Source organism: Macrotis lagotis, chromosome X, assembly GCF_037893015.1.
Source record: "Macrotis lagotis isolate mMagLag1 chromosome X, bilby.v1.9.chrom.fasta, whole genome shotgun sequence".
Taxonomy (NCBI): Eukaryota; Metazoa; Chordata; class Mammalia; order Peramelemorphia; family Peramelidae; genus Macrotis; species Macrotis lagotis.
This window is the reverse complement of record NC_133666.1, coordinates 326,380,177-326,405,237: the sequence shown is the minus strand read 5'-3', so window position 1 is coordinate 326,405,237 and position 25,061 is coordinate 326,380,177. Positions and strand designations below refer to the sequence as shown.

The 25,061-nt window shown below is 35.4% G+C and overlaps 1 protein-coding gene across 9 annotated transcripts in view; it reads left to right on the top strand.

Moving 5' to 3' along the window:
• The window catches only part of FHOD3 (formin homology 2 domain containing 3), a 740,814-nt gene that overhangs the window by 630,584 nt on the left and 85,169 nt on the right, over nt 1-25,061 (top strand). For 8 of the 9 annotated variants that reach the window (XM_074203820.1, XM_074203819.1, XM_074203818.1 and 5 more), the window contains 2 exons: nt 3,777-3,991; nt 21,882-22,193. In XM_074203820.1, coding sequence (XP_074059921.1) covers nt 3,777-3,991; nt 21,882-22,193 — 527 coding nt within the window. The remainder of the gene's footprint in view (nt 1-3,776; nt 3,992-21,881; nt 22,194-25,061) is intronic. The other variant, XM_074203815.1, reaches the window with a different exon arrangement.

Genomic DNA, 25,061 nt, shown 5'->3' with positions numbered 1-25,061 from the left:
TAGTAGAATAAAGCTATTCAAAGGGCAGTCAGAGTGCCCTTTTGCTGCTTAATACTTTCATCACTGACTAAGGTAAAAGTATACTTACCAAATTTACACATGATATAAAGATTAATGACCAAAAAAATTGGCTGACAGAATCAGGATCCAGAAAAATCTTAATAGGTCAGACATGATAAAGATAAATATGAAGTCCTAAACCTGAGTTAGTGAAATGTTTGTCATTTGTTATGATCCTCAGAGGATTTGGTTTTTATTTTTTTTAGTCTTTCTGAGCCTCTTATTACTGATTTGAAAATATTACTGGTCTTTATATTCAATCTTTATTTTATGTCTCTTTTTCCATCTTTTCTCCTTAAAGGATCTTAGGTTTGGAATTGTAAGGGACCTTTAAGGACCTTTGAAGACATTTAGACCAGTTCTCTCATTTTACAGATGTGGAAACTGAATTCCAAAAAGTTGAAATAACTTGTCCAAATTTGCACAAGTAGTGCAAGCAGTGACAGGATTTGAATATAGATCTTCTGTCCTTCAGTCCAATGACCTTTCCGCTGTTTTACAGTGCCCAGGGCAGCTAGGTGGCACAGTGGATAGAAAGGACAGAAGTCCAAATCTGACCTTAGACTCTTGACACTAACTAGCTGTGTGACCCTGGGCATGTCCTTTAATCCTGATTTCCTCACATCTAGAGCCATCTCCAGTCTTCCTGATTCATATCTGGTCACTGGATCCAGGATCTGGAGGAGAAAGTGAGACTGGTGACTTAGCACAGCACTCTTTCACTCAAATCCAATTCATGTATTTGTCATGGCATCACCTCCCTGATGTCAAGGTCATCTTCAAAAATGAAGGGCAAATATTATTATTAGTATGGTATCCTCTCTAAATTCTACTGCTCTTCTTGCTATATTACTTTTCTTCTCAAATTTATCCTTATCATAAACTTTCTAGACAACTTTTTTTTTGCAAGGCAAATGGGGTTAAGTGGCTTGCCCAAGGCCACACAGCTAGGTAATTAAGTGTCTGAAGCTGGATTTGAACTCCTGATTCCAGGGCTGGTGCTCTATCCACTGTACCACCTAGTCGCCCCCTTCTAGGTAACTTTACTGCTCTTTTTAGATGCTTTCAAAATTTTTTTTCTTTATTAAGCTTGTTCACAATTATAACTTCTGAATTTTGCATTTAAGATTTTCATTCTGTTAAAAATCCTTAACAATTTCTCCTCTCCCCAGTTCATCTTTCACATAGTTGCCAAAAGAATTGTCCTAATTTGTGTTTGGCCATACCATTCCTCTTGCAGAAGCCTTCTATGTTCACCATCCCCTATTGGATAACATCCAACTGTTCAATGAGTCTGTTATCCATGGCCCTTCACATTCTAGCTCTGGTATACTTTTTCACTTTTCTTTCATTCCCTGAATTCCAGGTAAGTTTTTTACCTGATCTAGTCTTGCACTTTTTCAGACTCTGGAATTCATGCAGAGGTCCCCATGACTTTCTCATCTCAGTCTATTGAAATTTTTCCTCTTTTTTCAAGGTTCAACTCAGGTACCATGTCCTCCATAAAGTCCAATTTGATCTAATCCAAAGTGATCCCTTCCTCCTCAGATTTTCCTAATACACTTCATGATTTTACCCTCTTATACTTCTATCATATTTATTTGTGTAATTTCATCCTGCCAATGAATTAGATCCTAAACTTTACAACCATATCAATTTCTCATTGTTCACAACATCTAACTCAGAGCCAGTATTTAAGAAAATTATATTGACTTATAAATTAAAACTGAGTTTTTAGCCATCTTTCCTCTGTACTTTTAGAAATTTGTTTTATTGAAGTACAGAGTAAAGATATTTCTAGCTTGATTTAGTTGCTTTCATGGCTATTATAAGTTTTCAGATGATTTTGAACACTTTATTTTCTGGCTCTTCTTCATTCCCAATCATATTTTCTTTGTTGGTTAGAAAATGAACCTAAAGAAGTAGGTACCATTTTCTTATTCTCCAAGTCAAAAGGAAAAACTTCATCAGCTACTGTTTATGTAATTTAGCCATTGCCTAATCAGTTCTTATCTATTTTAAGATCAGTTCTTTCCTAGAAAAGTGGTATTACCAAATGATGACTTTTCTTTTTAACATTTACCTCCTTGGGGCATGTGCCTAGTAATAAAATTTGTTGGTTGATATGTATTGACATTTTAGTCAGTTTCTTCAAATAGTTCCAAATTGCTTTGCAGAATGGTTGAGCTACCAATAATACATTAATTAGTACGACATATTCATCTTCTTTTTAAGTTTTCTTTTAAAAATATTTTCTTGGCACATTTATTTTTAAGAATTCACAAATATTTACTGAGTCTGCTGTGTGCCAGACACTGTCCTAGGTGCTGAGATCATTATAAATAACTATACAATTGACTCATATAGCATAGGGATATAAGCTGTATACATGTACAAAGATAAGTAACAACACAAAACAGTAAATCACTTATATTTAGAACTAGAGAACTTTCAATGGAAGGGGAAAAATACTTCCAATTTCCATGCTCTTAAAAACTTCTTGCTTTCCCCCATGCCCCATGGAGGTAAGAAATGGGGTTGTCTTACTGGTATTTGACTAGATGGCAAACAGGGGAGGGGATATCACAATTGAGATAATTATTTGAGCCTTTGAGGCAAGAAAATAGGAATGTATATTAATCTTCACATTGGTTTCAAGAACATTTTCAGTGACTTCCTTGTCCTAACTGTATATAGTGATATTTAGTGTATAGTGACATAGCAAGGATAGAATGAGCAGGAACTTGGAGGGCTTCTTGAGTGAAAATGTCATAAATGGTTCCTGATCACATAGATTGTAAAGGATGCACAGGAAAGAGGAATGAGATAGGTCTCAAAGATGCTCTTTCAGAGTTTAATAGTGGATAAGATATTCATAAGTCTGTTATAGTTATATTCATCAATTTATTCCTTAGCAAATAATGGTGGATAAAATTAGCAGACATCTGGAAGAGGCACATATTTCAAAGTTATTTTGGTCTGATTCTATAAAGCACAGTATGAAGAATATGATTGGTAGCTGGTCTTAATAAACAGTGAGTTCTGCCTGCCTAAAATGCAAAACAGATGTATCTTTGTTCTTTTAAACTGACTTTGATGAATCAACTATATGTGACGTCAGGTCCAAGCTATTGGGTGGCTGAGTCCGGCTAAGAAATATTTTAGAATATAAAAAAGTTTCCATTGTAGACACTGAGAGAACAAAGTGAATTCCAGCACATTGCTGTTAGCATTGAAGCAGGTTCAGAAACTCAGAGGCCTCAATCCAAATGCTCACTATTGGTATTTTTTAGGAAACTTTTTTAAAGCTCTTGCACTGAGCCATCCTCCTTTTTCCCCATCTGTGCACTTCAGAGTTGTCTGTTTAGAACCTTCACTATTGTTGGGGTGTGAGGGGTTTGTTTGGATTATCTATTCAAATGCTTCCAAAGAGGTAAAGTTAGAATTAATGCAGAAAGGACAGCCAGTATCGGGGGACCAAGTAATATTATCTTTTTTTTTTCTATTGGAGCTGTTCTGAATGGTGTGCATTTCTTCTTTATCATAAACATCTTGGCTTTGCTGTCCTTTTCTGGCAGACTGACCCATCAGTCAGTTTTCACTGTAGTCCATGCATCAGGAAACCAGCTCATTCTGCAGGTGTTTCAGCCATAAACAAGCAGCAACCACAGCCTTCTCTTTCTTTTTACGGAAACCCTTTGGAATTTAACTTTCAGATACAAATACTTGGAGCAGTTGGCAACCGAGGAGTATGAGAAGGAGCTGAGAAGTCGGAGTACAAGCCGAGGCAGGACTGAACTCTGCTTAGACTTGAGTGCTCCTGCAACCCCATCTTCTCCCGTTCCCAAGTGCATTAGCCCACCACCTCTACAATCCCACGACGAGCTTAAAGAAACTTCAACATCCCAGGGAACAACTCAGCCTGTTGAAGGTGAGTGCAAGAAAGAACATAGGGAAATAAATCATTTGACAGGGATAATTTTCTCCACTTGGCTTAAGTCTTTTGTTTTAGCAGCAAAAACCTGCTGTTCATATCTCTTCAGCATAAAATAATATTGAGATACTGAATAGGGATAAATGGAAACCTGACACATAGATTTCTTCCACCTGCCTCTAGCTTCCCTCATTTCCTTTACTCAGCTACATTCTGGTATCTTAGTAACTGCCTTATGTTTATGATAACTATTAATGATATATTGTAATGTAGGATGTCTGAAAAGAAAAACATTGTATGGACCAATATGTAACTTTGACATTTGAAAATATCCATACATATTATGAAGTAATAATAAAATATCATCTTGTGCCATTGTTAGGGAAAAAAATTATTACCAAAGCCATTAGTACAGGACTGTCTAAACAAGCTGAATTGTTCTAACTTAAGCTAAAGGGAATTGAATAAAGCACAAGGAAAAACTATTGATCTAGAGAAAAACAGAAGCCAAACACAATAGTTTAAAAATGTTTTCCTTGCTTTTCAGAAATGTTACTAGCATGTAGCATGTGTATACACATGTGCAGAATTTCCCTGGAGAAATACTGTTTTGACTGTTTTTAGGGAAAATCAGTTGCATGCTGTACACTGCAAAGTTTATTTCCCACTTATTTTCATGATTTCTAATGCATGTTAAAAATGAGTTTTCATGCTTGCTTTTTGCTATTCGGTATGGTCCCTGTTTACTGAATGGTTAATTAACACAGAAGTAACTATCACAGTTTTGTTTAATTGCACATTATAGCTTGAAGCTAGCCAACTAAAGAGAACAGAGATAATAAATTCACATCTCTAGAAATGTTTACTCAATATAACATAATTAAATACGGTTTAGTTTAAGCCAAGAGGCAACTATACAACCTCAGAATTGAATGTAATCAAGAAATTCATTCTGTCTAATTTGTCTTTGTCTTTGTGACTGCACAAAGAGCAGAGACCTGGAAATATCATTTCAATGAGCTGTAACAAACTGGATCATTTCAGTCCCATCTAATACTATTATGGTTCTATAGGTACCAATCACTAGATTGAGGAAAGTTTTGGCAACTTCCTCAGACTAAAATTTTGGAAATTATTGCTGCTTACCTAAAGATCTAATCTTACTGTACTATTGCACTGAATGTGAAACAGACATATTGTCCTTTTGCAAGTCTACACATTCCAGTCCCTAGTTTGAAGCATCATTCTATCACCTGGTCTTAATGGTGCCAACAGTTGGGACAAAAGTACATTTGTCAAGAGCCAATTGAAAAAAATACCACTGGAATGTTTCATTCTACTTTATCAGTCTGTGCTCTGAACAAAACAGTAATAGCTAAAATTTATATAGTACTTTTTTTGCAAAACACTTTGCATATTTCGTTTGATTCTCACAACAGCCCTTTGATTGGTTTTTATTATTATTCCCAATTTATATATTGAAAAACAGAGTCTTAGACTAGTTAAGTTACTTGCCCAGCATCATATAGCTAATAAATATCTGAGACATGATTTGAACTCAAGTATTTCTGACTCGAAGTTCAATCCAACCTTTTTGTCTTACTTTAACCTGAGCAAAGACTACTTTCTCCATCATACCCTAATCCAATGGCAATGTCCAAGACAAGCAAATAGTATATTAAACTTATGTGTTATTTGGTTGATTCAGTTGTGTCTGAGTCTTTATGACCCCATTTAGGGTTTTTGTGGCAAAGATACTGGAGTGGTTTGCCATTTCCTTCTCCAGCTCATTTTATAGATGAGAAAACTGAGGCAAACAGACTTAAGTGACTTGCCTAGGCTCACACTGTTTGAGTCTGATACCAGATTTGAACTGAAAAGATGAGTCCTGCAGGATGTTCAACTGTTAAAAAGTTGTAAAGGGTAAATGAGTGGTCCACATCAGCTTGGTAGACTAGCATTGAGAAAGTTAGAACAAGATCAGCAAGGTCCAAGAGTGTTCTTTCATCCCTCAATTGAATGCTTAATATTGATATTTCTATGTGTTGTAGCTACATTTTCTTATCATTGAGCTTGATCAGCTGTTGTTCATTTGATGGCCATCACCTGAGGTCATTCTATCAGAAAGCACCAGTTCTATAGTAGGCCTGGCCTTGCCTTATGAATATGAAAAGATTTATCAAATCTTTATAAAGAAATACAAAATATTTACTTTGTTTAACATCTTATTGAAATTTGAAGTGATGTATTTTGTTATTATTGTCTACTTCACACTATTCTCTACTATCAGAATAGGGATAGTCAAAAAGTTTTTTTTTATTAAGAACAAACAGTGTAAGACCTTTCTGGAATTTTTCCTGGAGATAAAATGCTGAATCTAGAAAAAAGTATATTCAGAAGATCAAAACAATATTGAATTCAATTACCTGAAGAGAGTAATTTTTTATTTCCAGGAGAATATGAATTTTCTTCTATAGGTTGAATGAGTTTTTTGGAAATTAAAATAACCTTTTCCCTCATTGGCAACTATTAAATATTTGTTGACTTAGTTGTATGAATTTAATTTATTCTCTTTTTCCTCAATGCAAGAGGACAGGTTAGAATTAGAATTACAATGCGGTGGTTTGGAACACAAAAGAAACTTGGGAGAATACTTTTCTGAGGGTTTCTCTGAATCTGTGTAGCCACTGCAGCAAAATTAGAGATGCCCCTAAAAGTTTTGATCAATCATGTTTGCTGGCTTTTCTTCTATCTAATCAAAAATAGTTATATTGTTTGCCTCAAAGACTTCTTGTGAGGAAACCATTTTAAATCATAATGAGCTTCATAAATTTGAATTGTTATTAGTCTATTATACCAGAATTCCTTGTCAAATGGTTTAAACAAATGGAATTTTTTGAATGTTCCTAATAGATATACCACCATCAGATCTGGAAAAACAGAGTCATCCAAATATTTGAACTATTGAAAACATCTGGTATCATGTAGAACAAATATCTAGATGATTGACTAAACTTTTCACTTTTTATGGAGTATTGTCATTGAAGGATGCCAATTATCCAGAAAAAAAAACTCCTAGTGACATATATTTTAAAAGTGTATTTGCTGAGGGGGAAGGAGGGAGGGGAGAAGATCCTAGAGCAGAATATAAGCTCCTTTAGAAAACTCCCTCTGTTAAATGTGCCACAAATTCCTGAAAATTCTTAAAAGAAGGAATATGGAGCATAATATTAGACTGGTTCAGAAAGACCTGAGTTCAAATCTTATCTCAGATAGCCTGGGACAAGTCTCTTAACCTCTCTGTCTCAGCTTCCTCATCTGTAAATGAGTATTAATAGTAGTTCCTACTTTCTAGAATTGTGAGGAACAAATGATGTAACACTATTTATTATTGTTATTAGCAACAACAACAGTAATAGTAATGGCAGCTAGGTGGCACAGTCTCATCTTTCTGAATTCAAATGTAGCTTCAGACATTTACTAGCTGTATGACCCTGTCAGTTAACCCTATTTGCCTCAGTTTCCTTATCTGTAAAATGAGTTGAAGGAAATGGCAAACCATTCCTGTGTCTTTGCTTAGAAAACCCCAAATAGGGTTACTGATAACTGAAAAACAACACCAATATTAATAATAATAATAATGATAATAAAACAACTCCAAACCCACTGTATACCTTAGAATCATATTTTCTTTAATCAGAGATTTTCCTAATGAGCATATTTCATCAATTTGCTATCCAGTCATAATTTTGATGTGTTCCTCAAGTTACTATTCAAGTTCTAGAGATAAGTTTTCTCAAGTATGTTCATAAGCAACTGGTCTCCCTGGGGCCAGTAGCAAGCTACAAAAAGCAGCCCTAAAATTTACATCATGGTGTATGTATATCTCCCTGTGTGTTTATAACTCCAACCCAAATGAGGCTCCAACTTACAACTTTGATTTTCCTATCACCTTGCTACAACCAGCTTAACTACCTCACCAAAACTGCAAGCAAATTTTTGAGGCACTTTTTCCTTTCATATTACCTGCAATTTATGAAGCATGGCAATACATTGTATTTATTCTTTAGGCAGAAGTCTTATCTCAAAATCATTAGTATCAGAAGGACCTCAGAGATGTAATCTCATATTTTTGAAAGAACCTCACAGACTGTATAGTCCAATGTGTACATGAAAAAGAATTCCCTCTATCTTCACATCCAACAGGTGCCCTCATTTTATCAACGAGGAAATCTGACTGTTAGAGAAATTTAGCAGCTCCCCCAGTCACATAAGTCAAAAGAAGAACCTGGTCTCCTACTCTGGTGCTCTTTTCTCTATGCCACAGATCTCTCTTCCACCCTACTCTTCACTTATCCTATTCTACAAGTTTAAAAGACTTTCATCTTTAACCTTTCATTCTGTTATCATTAAGTAATCACATGCTCTTGAATCCATAATTCCTAACCACTTCACTTAGTCAAAGAAGTAGGTACAGCTTCCAAATTGTAAAATAATTCTTCGATGTGATTCTCATGGGAACTATTCTAAAGATACTTGTATATCCTTGCATGTTCCTGTCAATGCAGTTGACATAGTAAAAATAACAGTTACAATGATGTTTTTCAGAATTAGAATGATCATTTCATAGAAATTAAACTGAAGTTTATAAAATAGAAATGATATGATTGATATCAGGAGTACATATATATTGTTGATTTTTTAAAAAATTATTTTGACCATGATATCATAGCTGGTATTATATTCTTATTTTTATGTTCATGTGTTATATCTGAACATATCTAATTAGTTATAAATGTGACTGGTAGTTTTGTTGCATTTGTAACATATATAGCCTAAAGATTTTGTTTACATAGCTTTAAGTAATAGAAATATGAAAAAGATTTCTAGAGTTGAATGTTGGACTTTGTTGTTATCAGACATCCAGATGCATTTAACTCACATTTTGGTACCTAAAGCCAGGAAGCATTTGGTCCTAAAGGGCAAAAATGTATTTTTATAAGTAAATGATATTGCTTGAGCTTTTTTTCCAGAAATAAAATTAATTAAGAAGTTAGAATTATTGCATTACCTGGTTTGGAATATTGGAGAGAAGGAAGCTGTACCTTGAATTTGCCTGGTTTTTCTGAGTCCAGCCCCTATAGATGGTCCCTATATCACTCAGAAGCCACTGTCTCTTCCTGTATAAACTCTTTAGTCTGAAGTTTTTCTTTCTTTTCTGTTTTAAATTTTCTGTTTAATCCTGCTGTAGGGTCAAACATGGGTTTTCTGATCCTCAAAGCCTGCATTCTTCTCAAATTGCTTTGTTTCTGAAAGCCACTTCCAAGCAACAAATGTTCATTGAACCTGTGTTTGAATACTTCCAGGGATGTGATTCATATCTCCTTTATTACTTTGGGAAGCTGATATATTTACTGCAAACTTGCTTCTATTCAACTGAAACATTTTTCCCTTTAGTATCTACCCATAGGTCCCAATTCTCCCTTTTGTATTCATACAAAATGTCTGCTCCTCTTCCTAAATGAAAATTCTTCTTATCATTGAAGACAGAGATCTTGTACCACTTTAGATTTCTCCATCTTTAACATTTCATAATAACTCAGCAAATTAGATGATATCTAGCTCTTTCTGTATATTGGCCATCCTCCTCTAAAGGTAATTTAGGCTCTTCTATAGATAATCTAGTCTGTAGAGGTGCCTTTTGCAATAAGGCATCCAGAACTATGTTTACAAGAGACAGTTCTATTTACAAGATAAAGTCTAATTCTCTTTATTATGGGATAATTAATTCCTGTAAACTGAATATTATATTGCAATTAATGCAGCCTGAAGTTTTATTAGTTTTTAAAAAATACTTTTCACTTTTACAAATTTGTGTAGGAATTAAATCTAATCTACTTCAGTAAGGATTAAGGCAGAATTATTAATGTAAAAATAAATGATTAAGTAAAAAGGGATTAGAGAGAAATTGTCTAAAGGTAAACCCTCTAAAGGTAAACCCAATCCTGTGTAGGTATGTTATTGAAGGAGATTTCTGAATTATGTGAGAAGGGAGTAGATATTTTAAGCTCTATGTGTAAAAATAGTTGCTAATAATTGCTACTGAATTTGAACTCTTAAGTTTTTCTAGAAGCTATGTAAAAAAAACTTCTTATATCATATAACTTTCACTGCTACAGAAAAAAACATACAAATTTGTCTGCAGCTATTTTTTTCCTAGAATTAAATTCAAGGAAGAACTCACAAGTCGTTATATAAGAGTTGGTCAGCATAATAGACAATGTCTTCTTCCTCATTTTTAAGAAATAGAATAGTATAATGAAAAGAGTATTGAATTTGCTATTAGAGCACCTAGGTTTTAATTCCAACTCTTGACTCTTACTTACATGTGGGTCATATGGCAAGTCACTTAATTTCTCTGGGTCTCAGTTTCTTAATCTGTAAAATTAGGAATTGGATTGGATGATAAGTTTGCTTTCAATTCTAAATTTATGATCAAATAAGAAAAGCATATGAAGATTTTTGGAAGAGGGAATTCATGTATACCTCATCCATGACATTTGAGAGATTTCTTATTGATTGATTTCTTATTCAGTAAGTTTGTTGAAGGAAAGAGAAAAGGATTGAAATATTTTGATTTTTTGATGATTCAGTACAGAAGATGTTTGATATGTTTGAAAAATTGAATTGAATCTAGAAGGTTCAGTTGTTAACATGTTCATTGGTCTGATTTACAAATATTTACTGTCCTTGCTGAGTCTTGGAAAGATGTTTCACCTGGAAGAATTCATGACTAAATTTGCTAACAAGTGCCCATAAAGCAGATACTCTCAGTCAGTTGTTAAAGTCAAAGTCACATGTTTTAGATACCAGACATGAAAAAATGGTACTGGCATTCTGTTATATGGTTTGGCCTTAGGACAGTTTCTATTTGTTTAATCAAAGACTGATGATAGTTTGATGAATGCTGCAAATCATCTTAAATTGCTCTTAGCTGTGTTCTTGATGAGACAGATCAACTATTCCAACAGTGATAACCAGGGATCACTAAACTGTATGTTTTTGAAAATTGCTTGCTTCTCATGAAAGATTTAATTTGGAAAACTGAGTCCTGCACTTTCTCAAGGAAAAAGACAGTAAAGAGTTTTGAAGAAATGCCCAACAGATTAATGTGGTGGGGTGGGGGAGGAGAAAATGATTTCCCTTTTTTATAGATGAATATAGATGTATATATTTACATTTATATGTACATTATATATTTATTAAAGACATCATTTTGTTCTTCAGTTGATTCAGTTATATTTGACTTCATGACCTTTTTGGAGTTGTCTTGGCAGAGATACTGAAGTGGTTTGCCATTTCCTTCTTCAGCTCATTTTACAGATGAGGAAACTAAGGCTAACAGGTTTAAGTGGTCACACAGCTAGTAAGTGTCTGAGACCAGATTTGAATTCCAGAAGATGAGTCTTCCTGATTCCAGGGACTTTATTACCTAATTGCCCTGTTGGAATGATTAATTATAATAAGCTGGAAAAGATATGGCCCTCATCTCAGGACAGATTCTGAACAATTCTGGTGGCAAGCACACACACACACACACACACACACACACACAAATAGTTTTTCTTATTCTGCTTATTTCCCTCTGTATCCATCATAGAATGGTTATCATGCTTCTCTGAATTCCTCATATTATTCATTTCCTACACACACAGTAATTCCATTATATCCATATAATATAATTTGTAGTACAATCCTAGTCAATCCTATTTTATTTCTAGTTCTTTATTACTATATAAAAATACTATGAAAATTTTTATATTTATGAACCTTTTCCTTCCTTTCTGCTTTTTTTATCTCCTTGAAGTATATGCCTAGAAGTAGTATCTCTGGGTCAAAAAGATTTGAATATTTTAGTCATTCTTTTTAGTATAATTCCAAATTGCTTTAGACTAATTCACAAATTCACCAAGAATGTAATATTATTCATCTTTTTTCACAGTCCCTCCAACATTGGCTAATTCCAAATTTTGTCATTATTGCCCATTTCTAGAACTGCAACAAAACATCAAAGATGCTTTGATTTGCTTAATCAATTATTTTGTAGAAGACGAAATGGTTGGTTATTAGCTTGAGGGGTTCCTCAGATTTACACAATCTGTTAATACTATCCTAGGAGTGTATTTCAGGACTTCTGGGTATCTTTGATTTTGTTGTGGTTATTTCATCTCCCAGCTCAGCAGCTTTTCTCAGAAATCTCCAGAATTCAGTAATACTTAAAACACTGTGATATGTTAGTTGTTTTTTTTATTGTTGCTGTGTAGATTTCAACCCTTCTACACCATAGAAAAAGATCTTCACAAGGTACTATATCTTAAAATAAAATCACATCCATCTACTTACTTTCTGATGATAAACTTCTCTACATCTGGTTGGCTGGTCTTCAGACAGGCCATTCATCAACTATACTCAAAGCCTTTCCTGCTTTATAAGATCTGCTAAAACTTTTGCAACATAATGTAGTCTTGGGAACTTTCTCATGAGCATGCTCCTAGCCAAACACCAATTTATAGAGGTGGTAAAGGAGCATAAAGATGTTCAAGTCACTAAATGTAAATGAACTATAGCCTAGAATACTGAAAGAATGAGCAGATGTGACTGCTAAATCATTTATCAATGACCCTGTGAAAGATCAGTGAGAAAAAGAAATGTGCTCCAGGACTTAGAAAAACAAATCAAAGCATTATACTATTTAGAGTTAAAAGCAGTCTTAGAAATCTAAGGGAACTGGGGCACTTAGAGGTAAAATGACCTATTTAGCTAGTAAGAAGAAAAGCAGAAACTTAAAAAAGCTGATAAGTGGCAAAGCAAAAATTTGAATCTCATTTTTTTTTCTCAGTCCAAATCCAAGGCTCCTTCTGGTCCATCAAATTGCTTCTAAATGTTGTACTGATTTAAAAAAAAATGAGTTAGCCTACTTCTGAATCTCAAGAAAAAGAAAGAAAATTCCTATACTTCTTAAATGAGAGGTTTATTGATATTATACAGACTCTCAGAGACACGCAAATATAAAAATATACAAATATGTGTGTGCTAATTGTCATTGTCAAGCCTCCCAAGTCTCTGTTGTCCTGAAAGGGTAAAACAGCTTAAGTAATATGTAAAAAAAAAACAAAACCTGTTCTGTGCCAAGAGGTTTCAGATACTCTCCTAGTTAGAGCTAGGGTCATATTTTACCCAGAAAAACAGAGGAAACTTTGACCTTTTTCAAATATACTTATCTTGGGTAAACAGATCCCAAATGAGTCTAATTAGTCTAACCCATGATGGAGGAGCTAAGTAAGAAGTTGTCATGGACTATATTTATTATGAATTAATCATTCCTACTGTTTCTGTCTCTTTCCCTCCTTTTCCTTCTGGGCAAAGGGGCCTGATTTGATTAGATTACATCAAGGAAGAGAGTAGTCTGCAAATTACAAGTAATGGGTTTGACCTTTGTTCCTGGAAAAATTGAGGGATAATTTGTGATCATTTAGAAAAGAAAACAAGAGTTAAGCCTTCATCAAGAACAGGCTTTGCCACACTAGTTTGACTTGGAAACTAATATAGTGAAACATGAAAATATTGTATAAATAGTATGCCTACATGTCAGCAAAAACATGTAACAAACTGTTGAGTTCTAAACAAGAGAGATGGTTTAGGGCCAGATGATGATACAGTGAATTAAAAGTTTGGTGAATAATGAGAGCCAGAAAGTGGTCCTTACAGTATCATTGTCAAATCACTGATGGGGTCTCCAGTAGGGTGCCCCAGTGATCTGTCTTGCACATTGTACTTTTCTTCTTTTTTTTACCAATGACTTTTTATAAATGCTTTTATCTATATAAAAGCATAGAAGGTAAGTTTATCCAAATTGTGGATGATATGAAACTGATAGGGTTAGTTAATAGAAATTCACTTTTTTGATGAGAGAATCGGGATCCAAACATATTTCAAAAAACTAGAATCATGGATAGAAACCAATGAAGTGAAATTTTATTAATATAAATGTAAAATTATATTTAGGTTTTTAAATTACAGGATAACAGATGACTGGACTACAGTTTGTTACAAATATTTAGGAACTTTTGAGGAGCTTAAACTCAATATGAACCAACAGTAGCATGCAAGCCAAAAAGCTAATGCTCACTTAGCTTCCACAAAGCCCTCCCCCTATTCTTCATCATGAAATGGAGACAATCTTCAGCTCTCAGAGACTTGACAGCAAAACACAAGCTTTGACCATTTCTACCTTGCTGAAAAGACATCAAGCATGATCCCAACAGTGGACTGAACCTGTCACTTGGTGATCAGTTCTTTAGCCATGGAATCTCAACAAAGAAAAATACAAAATGGCATGCAATACTATGTAGCTTCCTGCTGCTACTTCTCTAATAACAGTGGTTAAAATGATGGAAAGGGAGCAAAAGAAATTAAGAATTACAGTTTTTAGATATTGTATAGATTGTTGGCAATCTAAATATGTGATTCTCATTCAATGACCACTGAAAGGAAGGAGCTAAATCACATTAGTCTTGATAATTTTGCCATAAATGAAAGCAAAAGAGAGATGGTAGTTGAAATTAAATATAAAAATGACTCAAATGCTCTGAGACATAGTGGGTTAGATTTACTATACTGTAGGAAACAATTCAGGGACTATTTTGATCATGCTATATTTTAGTATTAGTATTGACTTTTACAGATTATCTCACTTACATGAGATGAATTCATTTCATGAATTTACAGATTCATTCTCAAGAAGTATTTTTATCAGACTTATAGTCTACTGAATGAAAACTATACAAAATATTGAGGAAGGATCAAATGAGGAAATTGAGGCTTTGAGGGGTTGCTTGATTTTCCTATGATCACAGAGCTCAGCTGGAGTTAAATTCAAGTCTTCTAACTCAAAGCAGAGCCAGAGTCTTTTATTCTGCTCCAAAGTTTCCCAGATTTTTCTTTATCTCATAGATATTCCATTCTTCCAGGCTCCTCAGATTAGATTTATGTTTTCTATTGATAATTTCAAGTGCTAAAATATGTTATGGCAAAACTAGTTTGAGAAGCCATTAGCCACTAATGTCTTAGCCAATCTAATTGTGTATCTGGTAAGACTTAAGTTCATTAACACTGAGTCAAAATAATTTTATGGAGGAAATGAAAACATTTGGCACAGCTAAATTGTCCATCTCTGGAGTTAAAATAAACAATGAAGACCAGATCATATAATAGCCAATAACATTTGCTTCTTGTTGAGATATATACTTGTAGCCCCTGCCAATTTTATCTCATGGGATACTATTTATTATTAACAAGTTGTAGTGTCAATTAAGTTTGACCATATAAAATTACCATTGGATAATCTAGAAAACTGGATCATAATGGTTAGCATTTCTATAGCACCTCTAGGTATGCAAAGCACTTGGCACATTTTTATCTCATTTGATCCTCAGAACAATCCAATGAAGTAAGTTATTATTATCTTCATTTTTACTAATGAGGAAACTGAGGCACAGAGAGGCTGTGACTTGGTTATAAGACACTTGGCTACCTGCTGGACATTGTTATTTATTTGACATATCCTATTTCTAAATTCAAATTGAACAAGAGTGTGAGAGACGAACTTACAAATGAAAGTTTTTTTCTTGCTATCTCCTCTGTATGGACATCAAGCAAGATGTCAGATAGGAAGACATTTTTACATATGATTTTTCAGAGTGTCTGAAAATGCTCTTTGGAGAATCCAAATAAAGGAAAAATCTTTTAAGGGTCAGGGGATCCAAATGTTCCTATTGCATATGGCATTGTACTAATTGCATCAAGCCCTATGACCTTGATAAATATTTCATTAGGGAAATCAATAGTAACAAGAAATAATCCTATCAATAATAATAGCTTATATTCACATAAGTTTTTAAACTTCAAAAAATTTCTTGTATCTTTGGCATTGTCTCATTTGTTCACAGTAACCCCCAATAGTTGCTATCAATGTTATTACCCCCCCCCTTTAACAGATCAAGAAACCTTACATGTCTTGCCCATGGTCATACAAGTGCAGAGGGTAGGATTTCAACCCAAGTCGTTTCTGACTCTTAAGTGCAGTGTTCTTTTCATTAAATCATTTTTTTAAAAAAACCAGAAGTTTAATTTAACTAATTGTCAGGGAAACTTACCCATAAGGAAACAGTCTTCAATTGATCTTTAACATTATATAGCAATATTCTTTGTATCATTTTTGGGTAGTGAATATACTTTTTTATACAAGTCCCTCATTTTTGGTATATATGTGTAGTCAGTTCTATTCTAGATAACTATATAACACTCTTCAAATTATTTTATCTCTCAAAACCTCAAGTTGTCTAATCTTTAAAATGAAGGAGAAGATTTAGGTCAATGGTATCAAACTCAAATAAAAATGGAAGTAATTAATCTATACATAAGAATCCCTATGAGCTGCCCATTGACTTAATTTTAAAATATGACTTTTATATTTTAGTGCACTTTTTTATTTATTTTTCAGAGGACAGCATGTAGCCATAGTCTGCCTTTAACATCTCTGATGGATCTAAGTGATCTGGAAAGTCCCTTTCATCTTTAAAATTCTGTGGCTTCCAAATGGCAGAGCAATAGAGTGTATATATATTCAGAACAACTTTTGATTTTAGCTCTTCTTTCAATCTAACCTAGATGTTCTCTCCATCTTCACCCTTATCCCTTCTATGTGCTTCCCCCCACCTCCATTACTATCACACCTATGTGTGTGTATATGTCATGTCAGTGGTTTTGTTTAATTGGTACCTTTTAATTGCCAATTTGAGACAAAGGTCCATCCTGAAATCCCTTTATTGGTTTTATGCATTTTTATATAACCAACCAAGTCTGTTACTGTCATTTCCAATCTAAGTCTCTATTATTTGCCTCCTGAGAATTACCAAGCTTCTTCTCTACTCTGCTCTTTCTGTGTCATAAATGTTATCTTTTACACCATCCACACTGACAGTTTTGTTTGGGTCTTTTGCTTTCTCAGTAGAATTTCAGTTTGAAATTGCCTTGGTCAGGTTGGCTAGTGTCCTGCCAAACACATTATTTGTGTCTCTGTAAAGAGCACCATGTCCTGTAAGGACCCTTTGTTCCAGAGACCTGGGCTATGTCCCAGAAACCAAAACATTGTCTTTGATACAATCTATGTAACCAACCATTCTCTTTCTTATTTATTACTTTTTCTTCATAAGTAACAAACCAACTAGAATAACAGATGATGATAAGACTTACACTCCCAAATCTTTGACTTTCCTTTCCAGAACTCTAAAGTGTCTAGAAATACAATCCAAGTTCTTTCTGTCATTTATTTTTACATGAATTAGCAAAATAAGACTGGTCAGTTAGTTTAATGGTTCTTGGTCTGTACTTTGTCCCATCTTGTCACCATACATGCAAGAAAACATACCCACCAGTTTGTTATGTTAGGGTAATATGAATTTACTTCTATTTTACTTCTTTTATTTTATATTGCATTAAGACTTCTACTTTGGGGCTGCTAGGTGGTGCAGTGGAGTCAGGAGTACCTGGGTTCACATCCAGTCTCAGACACTTAATAATTATCTAGATGTGTGGCCTTAGGCAAGCCGCTTAACCCCATTTGCCTTACAAAAACCTTAAAAAAAAGACCTACTTTGTTTTAGGTTAATATGTATTTACTTCCATTTACTTCTAAGTAAGGACTTTCCAAACACCCCAGTATACCTCTTCTGAAATCAGTAAAAAGTTTGTTCCGGTCTGCTATGGGTCATCAACCTTAGTGATAGTCTGTAACTGAGGGAATGGAGCTTTCTTAAGATTTTTTCTGGTTTTGACATTTTACCTGAATGGTTTTAGTTAAGTCACTTCAACTTCCTCATCTGTAACATGAGGAAGTTGCACAAAAGGGCCTCTCAGGTCCCTTCTAGTTCCAGATTTATGATCCTATGTGGAATGAGGAATGAGGAATGAGGAATGCTTGCCTCTTTTGCCATCAATATCTATCCCTGGATATAAAACACATATAAAAAAGAGTTAGTTTCATCTCTTTTCAGTATATAAATAGCCCTTTCCTTTTGAAATGACAACTGTACATTTTCCCTGTATTCTTGTTGGTTCCCTTAGGAAAAGAAATAGTGAACGTCTTGGAGGTCATAGCAGCAATTTCTTCAGTTTCTGCCTTTCTCCTCAGGAGTTGAGGGGCACTTTTAGCCTCACATTTCATTACTCCATGCTGACTGTTTCTGCATCTGTTTTCTGGTTACCTGGGTGACCCTTCCTGTCACTTTTCCATTCACCTGCCCGATGGCAGGCAGGTTGCCAGGAAACAGATGCAATGAAAGAGAAAAAAATGAGACCTGAAAATACTTGTCAAAGTCATCCTCCTGAGCAGCTAATCAAGGTATCTTTCAGAATCCCAGAGATGGAAAAGACTTTAGGGGATGTCTGTATTATGGCCTGAACCAAATTAAAATGTAATTTTAAAATCAGATTTTAGAGTGTTAATATATTAATAAATAAATAAATGAATGAATTAATAAATATATGTCTAGTTATATAAATATTTGTACATAGACATAGTCAATATGAAGCCCAGAGGCCCATTTCTACTTTAGCTTGACACCACACATCTAGTTCCACTCCTACCAGAGTAGGAATCTGCTCTATGTTATCTCCAGGATTTATCCAGCCTACACTTATTCTCCAAGGGATCAGGAGCTCACATCTCATTGTGTTTCTGAGGAGCTTAAATGTTAGAAAGTGCCACATATTGAAACAAAATCTTCTTGTCAGCCAATAAATCAATATTAAATACTAATTATATGCCATTCAGACCACCTGGTGGCTCAGTAGATCTATAGCACAGGATCTGGAGTCAGGAAGGCCTGAATTCAGATCCAGACTTATTAATTACACTTATTAATTGTGCAACTCTGGAGAAGGCACAAAGAATTGGACACAACTAAACAAGAGCCCAACAAAACCAAAATGAGCTGGGCATTGTGTAAGCTTATGTGTGACCCAGGTTTTAGTTCCTGCTTCTAAGACCAAATAGAATAAGCCTTATCTCTTTTCCATGGGGAGTAGGGACAGGGTAGTTCAATTGTTTTTCAATTGTGTTCAACTCTTAATGACCCCATTTGAGATTTTCTTGGCAAAGATACTAGAGTGGTTTGTCATTTCCTTCTCCAGCTCATTTTATAGATGAGGAAATTGAGACAAACAGGGTTAAGTGATTTGCCCAGGGTCACACAATTAGTAAGGGCCAGAGGTCAGGCTTGAATTCAGGAAAATGAATCTTCTGGACTCCAGGCCAGGCACTCTTAGCTGCCCAGGCATTGCGCGTGCCTGTGTGTGTTTTGTGTTTGAGCTGTACTTCCACTAATTCACTTTACATTTCTTTTGTCATCCTAATCAGTTCTAACCACTGGCCAATGTGGTTGCTAGAAGGCATGACTTTACTTATCTTTATATGGCTAAATTCTTTGCTTTTATTGAAAAATAACTAAACATTGCTGTAAATTGATGTGGTCAAGGTTGAAATGGGAAATCTGGTCATTGAAACCACCAAACCCCAGATTCTGCTTTCTTGTTACTTTCCCACTCTGCAGAAATCACATGTTGACCCAGGCTTAGCCAGAAATGCAGAAAGCCACTCTCAGACTGGGAGGAGGAGGCAAGTGTACCACCACCGATTCCCACCATATGCCAGCCAATTAAAAGTGAAATGGATGCCATATGCCAGGCTGTTGGAAACACACTTCAGTTTTGATGTGGCTATTAAGACGGAAATGTGTGTAAAAACATGTGCTTTCTGTCAACCAAATGTCTGACACAGCCATTTTTCTACACTCTGCCATGGCCCCACTTACAAAATTAATAGGCTTTTGCAAAGTTCTCCTTTCAGATTTCTAAAAGAATCAGCATGGAATAATAATCTTTTGAGCACCAAAGGTTATTAAAATGAAAAGCATGCTTCTGCTTCCTCTTCACCAGTTTCATGATCTGTTAATAACTCATTTCTGTCTTTTGGAGGCAAAAATTGCATACTACAGATACAACTTGGAAGCATGTTTCAGATTATTTGGATTCCTATTTGGGTCTCTCCTGTCCCTTTCAGTATGCCTTTGAATAGAAGAAGATCAAGTGAGATGCCTCTTACTCCTAGGACTGTAACACACTCCTTTCTGAAAGATCTGGTCTGTAATTATCATGGTCCAGCCCTGGAGTCAGGAAGACCTGAATTCAAATGCAAACCTCAGACATTTAATAAGTACTTAGCTGTGTGACCTTGGGCAAGTCACTTAACCCTACTGCCTTGAAAAAAATAGTAGTTATCATGGGTCATAAAATAGATATGTTTTTGTACCACTTTAAAGTCTACAAAGTGGTTGTCTCTCAAGAACTCTTTGAGGAAGGCAATTCACATGCAATTATGCTCATTTTACAGATGAAGAAATGGAGAGGTTTAGTGACTTTCAGATGGACACACCACTATTGAGTAACAGCTGGGACTTGAGCCCAGGTCTTCAGTCTCAAGATGAGTTTCCTAATAATGATGATGCAAATCTGACCATCTAACTCCATGCTGAATCCACACTCTGCATTACTCAGCTAAAGCCTCCAAAATCAAATTCACACATACAGAACATCTTATCAAAACAACAACCCCATTTAAGCCTTCCAAAGCTAGTAAAGCCAGGAAGAGAGGAATGGGATAATACCATATCCCATTATCATCTATGCCTCAATAGAGCCCTGAGAACTTCCCCACTGGGGAAACAAGTCATATCTAGAAGTTGTTCAAATACTAGGTGAACACTTCATTTAACCTTCCTAGCAACGAAAAGTTTGGGTTGCATATGAAGATCTGCTAAGTAAGTATTGGAAAAAAAATTTCTCTTGAGTCAATCAGAAACTAAAAACAAAATTCCACCTGTCATTAGTGATGGAGAGGTTCTGACAGGGCTTACTGAGCAAGAGCTCATTTTTGAAGTGCTTGCTATACACCAGATACTGAAGATACAAAAAGGGAAACATTATGATTTCAAAAAAATGTGTATTCTTTTGGGGAGATGTATACATCCTCCAACTCAGACCATGCTGGTGACTTGCATGTACCCTTCTGAGAATCTCACTCCCATTAACTGCATGTGTTCTTATGATTTCGTCAGTGGAAAAAAGCATATTCTTCAAATACTGACTCTGCATGTAGAAGGTTTGGGGATAGTTTGTCCCTGTCCCTTCTAATCTTTGACATTATCTTCTTCTGACTGTACACCTGGCTGAACACCTGACCACATATTTCTGGCATGGGCAGGGATTCAATCCAATTTTCTTTCAATTCTTTGGACTTGATTAGGAGATCCAGAAAGTTGAGCAGATCCACATGATAAGTTCCATTAGAGCAAACAGGCATGATGTAACATATTTAATTTTTATATAGCCCAGAAAACCAGGCCAGATGTGGACCATTTTACTAGAAGATAAGCATCCGGGCTCCATTTTTGATAGCCTTATAAATGGTCTTGAGAACACCAGAGCCAAGCTTCTAAATATGTTTTGAAAATATGGAGAGGGACCCAGAGTGGGAACAGTTGAAGCAAAGGATGATGAACTTGTTCAGGTAGCTCTCCATTTCATTCGGCATCCATCAGCATCTTCCTTGTGAGGCTGTTTATTCACTGAGGATATTTTTCTTTCCTTGGGAGAAAAAAGAATGGAAAGCAGGGGGGAGAACTCCACTCTCCTAAGTTTTCAACTCTCACTTGACACCCGCAAGAAATGACTGTTAAGTGAATATTTTCTCCATTGTTGTCTCCACCAGTGAGTGCAAGTGACCCTGACCCTGAAGCAGAGATTGAGACAGAAAGAGTGGAAGCAGAAGAAGAATCCAGAGCCGAGACCCAGGTGGAGCCGAGGGTGGATGTGCTACACCAGGAAGAATTATGTCGGGAAGGGGGACCAAAAAGTGAGGGGACCCAAGGACCAGAAGAAAGTGCAATACTCAGTGAGAAGGAAAGGCAGAATGAAGAAGTGAATGAAAAAGACAACTGCTCAGCCTCCAGCATTTCCTCCACAAGCAGCACTTTAGAGAGAGAAGAGAAAGAGAACAAGTTAACCAGTGATAATGAAGCTGGTAAAATCCCTTATTCAATCATGCCAACAAATTCTAAGGAAAATGGGGGGTGTGGGAGAGAGAGAGAGAGAGAGAGAGAGAGAGAGAGAGAGAGAGAGAGAGAGAGAGAGGAACCACAGGACTGACCCTGGAATAATATACAGAGTCCCCTTGAGAAACCATAAATTTAAAACTGAAAGGGATCATAGATGTCATCAAGTCCAACCCCCAGTGAGGAAAAAGGCACAGAGAGGTTAAGTGCCTTGCATAGGGTCACATCGATAATTATCTGAGGCAAGATTTGAGTGTTGAATGTAGGCCTTTTTGACTCCCAAGTACCCTAGCCACTATACCATGTGGAGGCTGTGATGGGGAGCCCCAGGAGAGCTGTAGGTCTTTATCCTGTAGTGTATGGTAGGAAATAGACCTAGACAACAGAACCAAATTCAGAAATTCTGTTTACCATGTTGATAATTAAAAAATCAAGTGTTTCCCTTCAGAAATAAGCAATATAACTATAACTAATTGACTTACTTGCTGATTTTACTATAATCTTCAAAATTTTGCTACTTTTTTCAAAGGTAGTCTTTAGAAGCAAAAAATGCTGAGCCCATAATGTAAGGTTGCACATGATATAACCTTAGCTATTCATTACCTCAGGCATGTCTATAGGAGAGAGCTTCTTCCCTAGGAATCCCTACATCTAGGAGATCACAGATTTGAATATAGAAAAGGGAAGAAAAGGAAGGGAGGAAGGTCATTGTTCCAATGGAAAAAAGCCATGTTCAATTATGACTCAATATGGTGCTCTAGTATTATAACATATTTTACATATGGAATCTCATTTGATTCCCCTTAACAAACTTGGGAAAGAGATAGCATGAAGATTATTTTACAAATGAGGAGACTGAGGTCAAATGATTTACTGGAGATCATATATATTTTAAGTAGAAGAGGTAGATCCAAACCCAGATCTTCTAATGCCAAACCTCCTGTTTTTTTACAGTATATTACTTGCTGAATTCCCTAAGATTTGATTGAGCCCATTTCCCTCATTTGGACTGCATTGTTTTAATTTCGGAATTACTCCCTTTGGGGATCATACGTAATATAACTATTCCCATTCCTGAGAGAAGAATTTCTGCACAAAGTGAAAAACAGAACACTGAAAGTATGGGTTTGATCTTGAAAAATATTGAAGTTTTTATCACAGAGATTTACAAGAATATGCCACATTTTGATTTCTAAGTTTAAGGTTAGAAACAATTTGCCAATCCTATAAAAACTGCCTGTAATGGTGAGCATGGTATCACTTATTAACTCATAAACAGAACTCTTTACCCTGCCTCTTATATATAAAGAATGTTAAGTTCCTGAAGTATATAATAATAATCTTTTGATTATTATTATTATTATTATTATTATTCTTTTAAAATAAACCCATTTGGGGTCACATGCCATGTGATCAAATTGAATATTTAGGCTACTTTGTTCTCAATGTGAACTGAACAGCAAACTGCATCCTTGAGCTCCAAGAAACAGTCTCCTGGAGCAGAGAGCTCTTATCCCCAGAGAAATGACCAGCAGGAATTGATGTGTTACCCCAGAGTCATGAACACTATCTCCTAATGCCCTAAGGAAGGGTTTCAGCACTGATGAGGGAGTGCCCCTGTTGGTGAAGTCATAGACCCTTAAAATGTTAAAATAAAAACAAAATTATTTAGCTAGAAGATATACAAATTCATAAAAACTCTGGGACCTCATGGCCTCTCTTATGAGGATTGCTCAGCAGACTCCTGTGGCAGTAGCTATTTAGTTGCAGAATTACCTTGTAATTGTATAAATGAGAAAGGCTACATAGATGATCTCAATTAACACTCAGGCTGACTAAGATTTCCAGTTTCATCTATTATTTACCTGGTCAAAAGGTATCAGAACTTATTGTCCATGTTCTTGACAGCCATGACAGAGTGACAAAGAAGAAATCAGTGATGCCTTTGTATCTCAGAAATGTTTATTGAATTTTAACCATAATTGTTATATTTATGACATTTGCAGGAGTCTGCAATAAAATGAGTGCAAGGTTTGAGACTATACTAACTCTAAGCTGCATTTTATTGAATCAAGTTAGCTAGAGACTCTCTGCTGCTGGTTCAGTTTCTGTGAAGAGGTTTGCAGGCACGTGCCCTCTGGAGCCAAGCCTTCTCCATGTTGCCTGCATCATGTTTTGTTTATTATGCTTTAATAGTTAGTCATCATTACCCCGTTTAGCAGTCCTGAAATACATCAACTAGTTGGATTAGTAAAGTAAACCAATGAACTCATGCGGGTCAGATTATCCAACATTCTTCCAAATAAGGTCAACTTTCCCAAGTGGGATCTCAGCTATCAATCACAGTTGAATGCCTTCTTAGCAAGAAAAGGAGATCGACAAATGCTACTAATTCCTCATAAGCTGTGGCTCTGTCTATACTTTTATGGTATAATCGGATGCCTCCAGCTTTATTGTAATCCATTATTACATGAACTTTGAAAAGTCTTGCTGTTTTTCCAAACAAGCTGGGATGAATTGGAATAATAGACCCTGCCAGTCCTGTCTTTCAGTGCTTACAGATATATTTCCATCTGATTTTAAATCCAATAGAGGAGCTTAGAAGAAAATCCAGTTGCCATTAGCAGGTCTATGTTTCCAATGATTATATGGCAATTTAAAGAGGAAAAAGATTATAAGACTTGAAAGAAATTCATCTTTTTTTTCTTTGTAATTTTTTTCTTTTGCTCGTATTCATATTGGTTCCTTCTTTGGGCTTTTTTAATGATAGTGGTAGAAAAGTAAGCAGACAAACTAAGACAGCTGTTCAGGTCCATGAAACAGTTCAAGTCATGGAA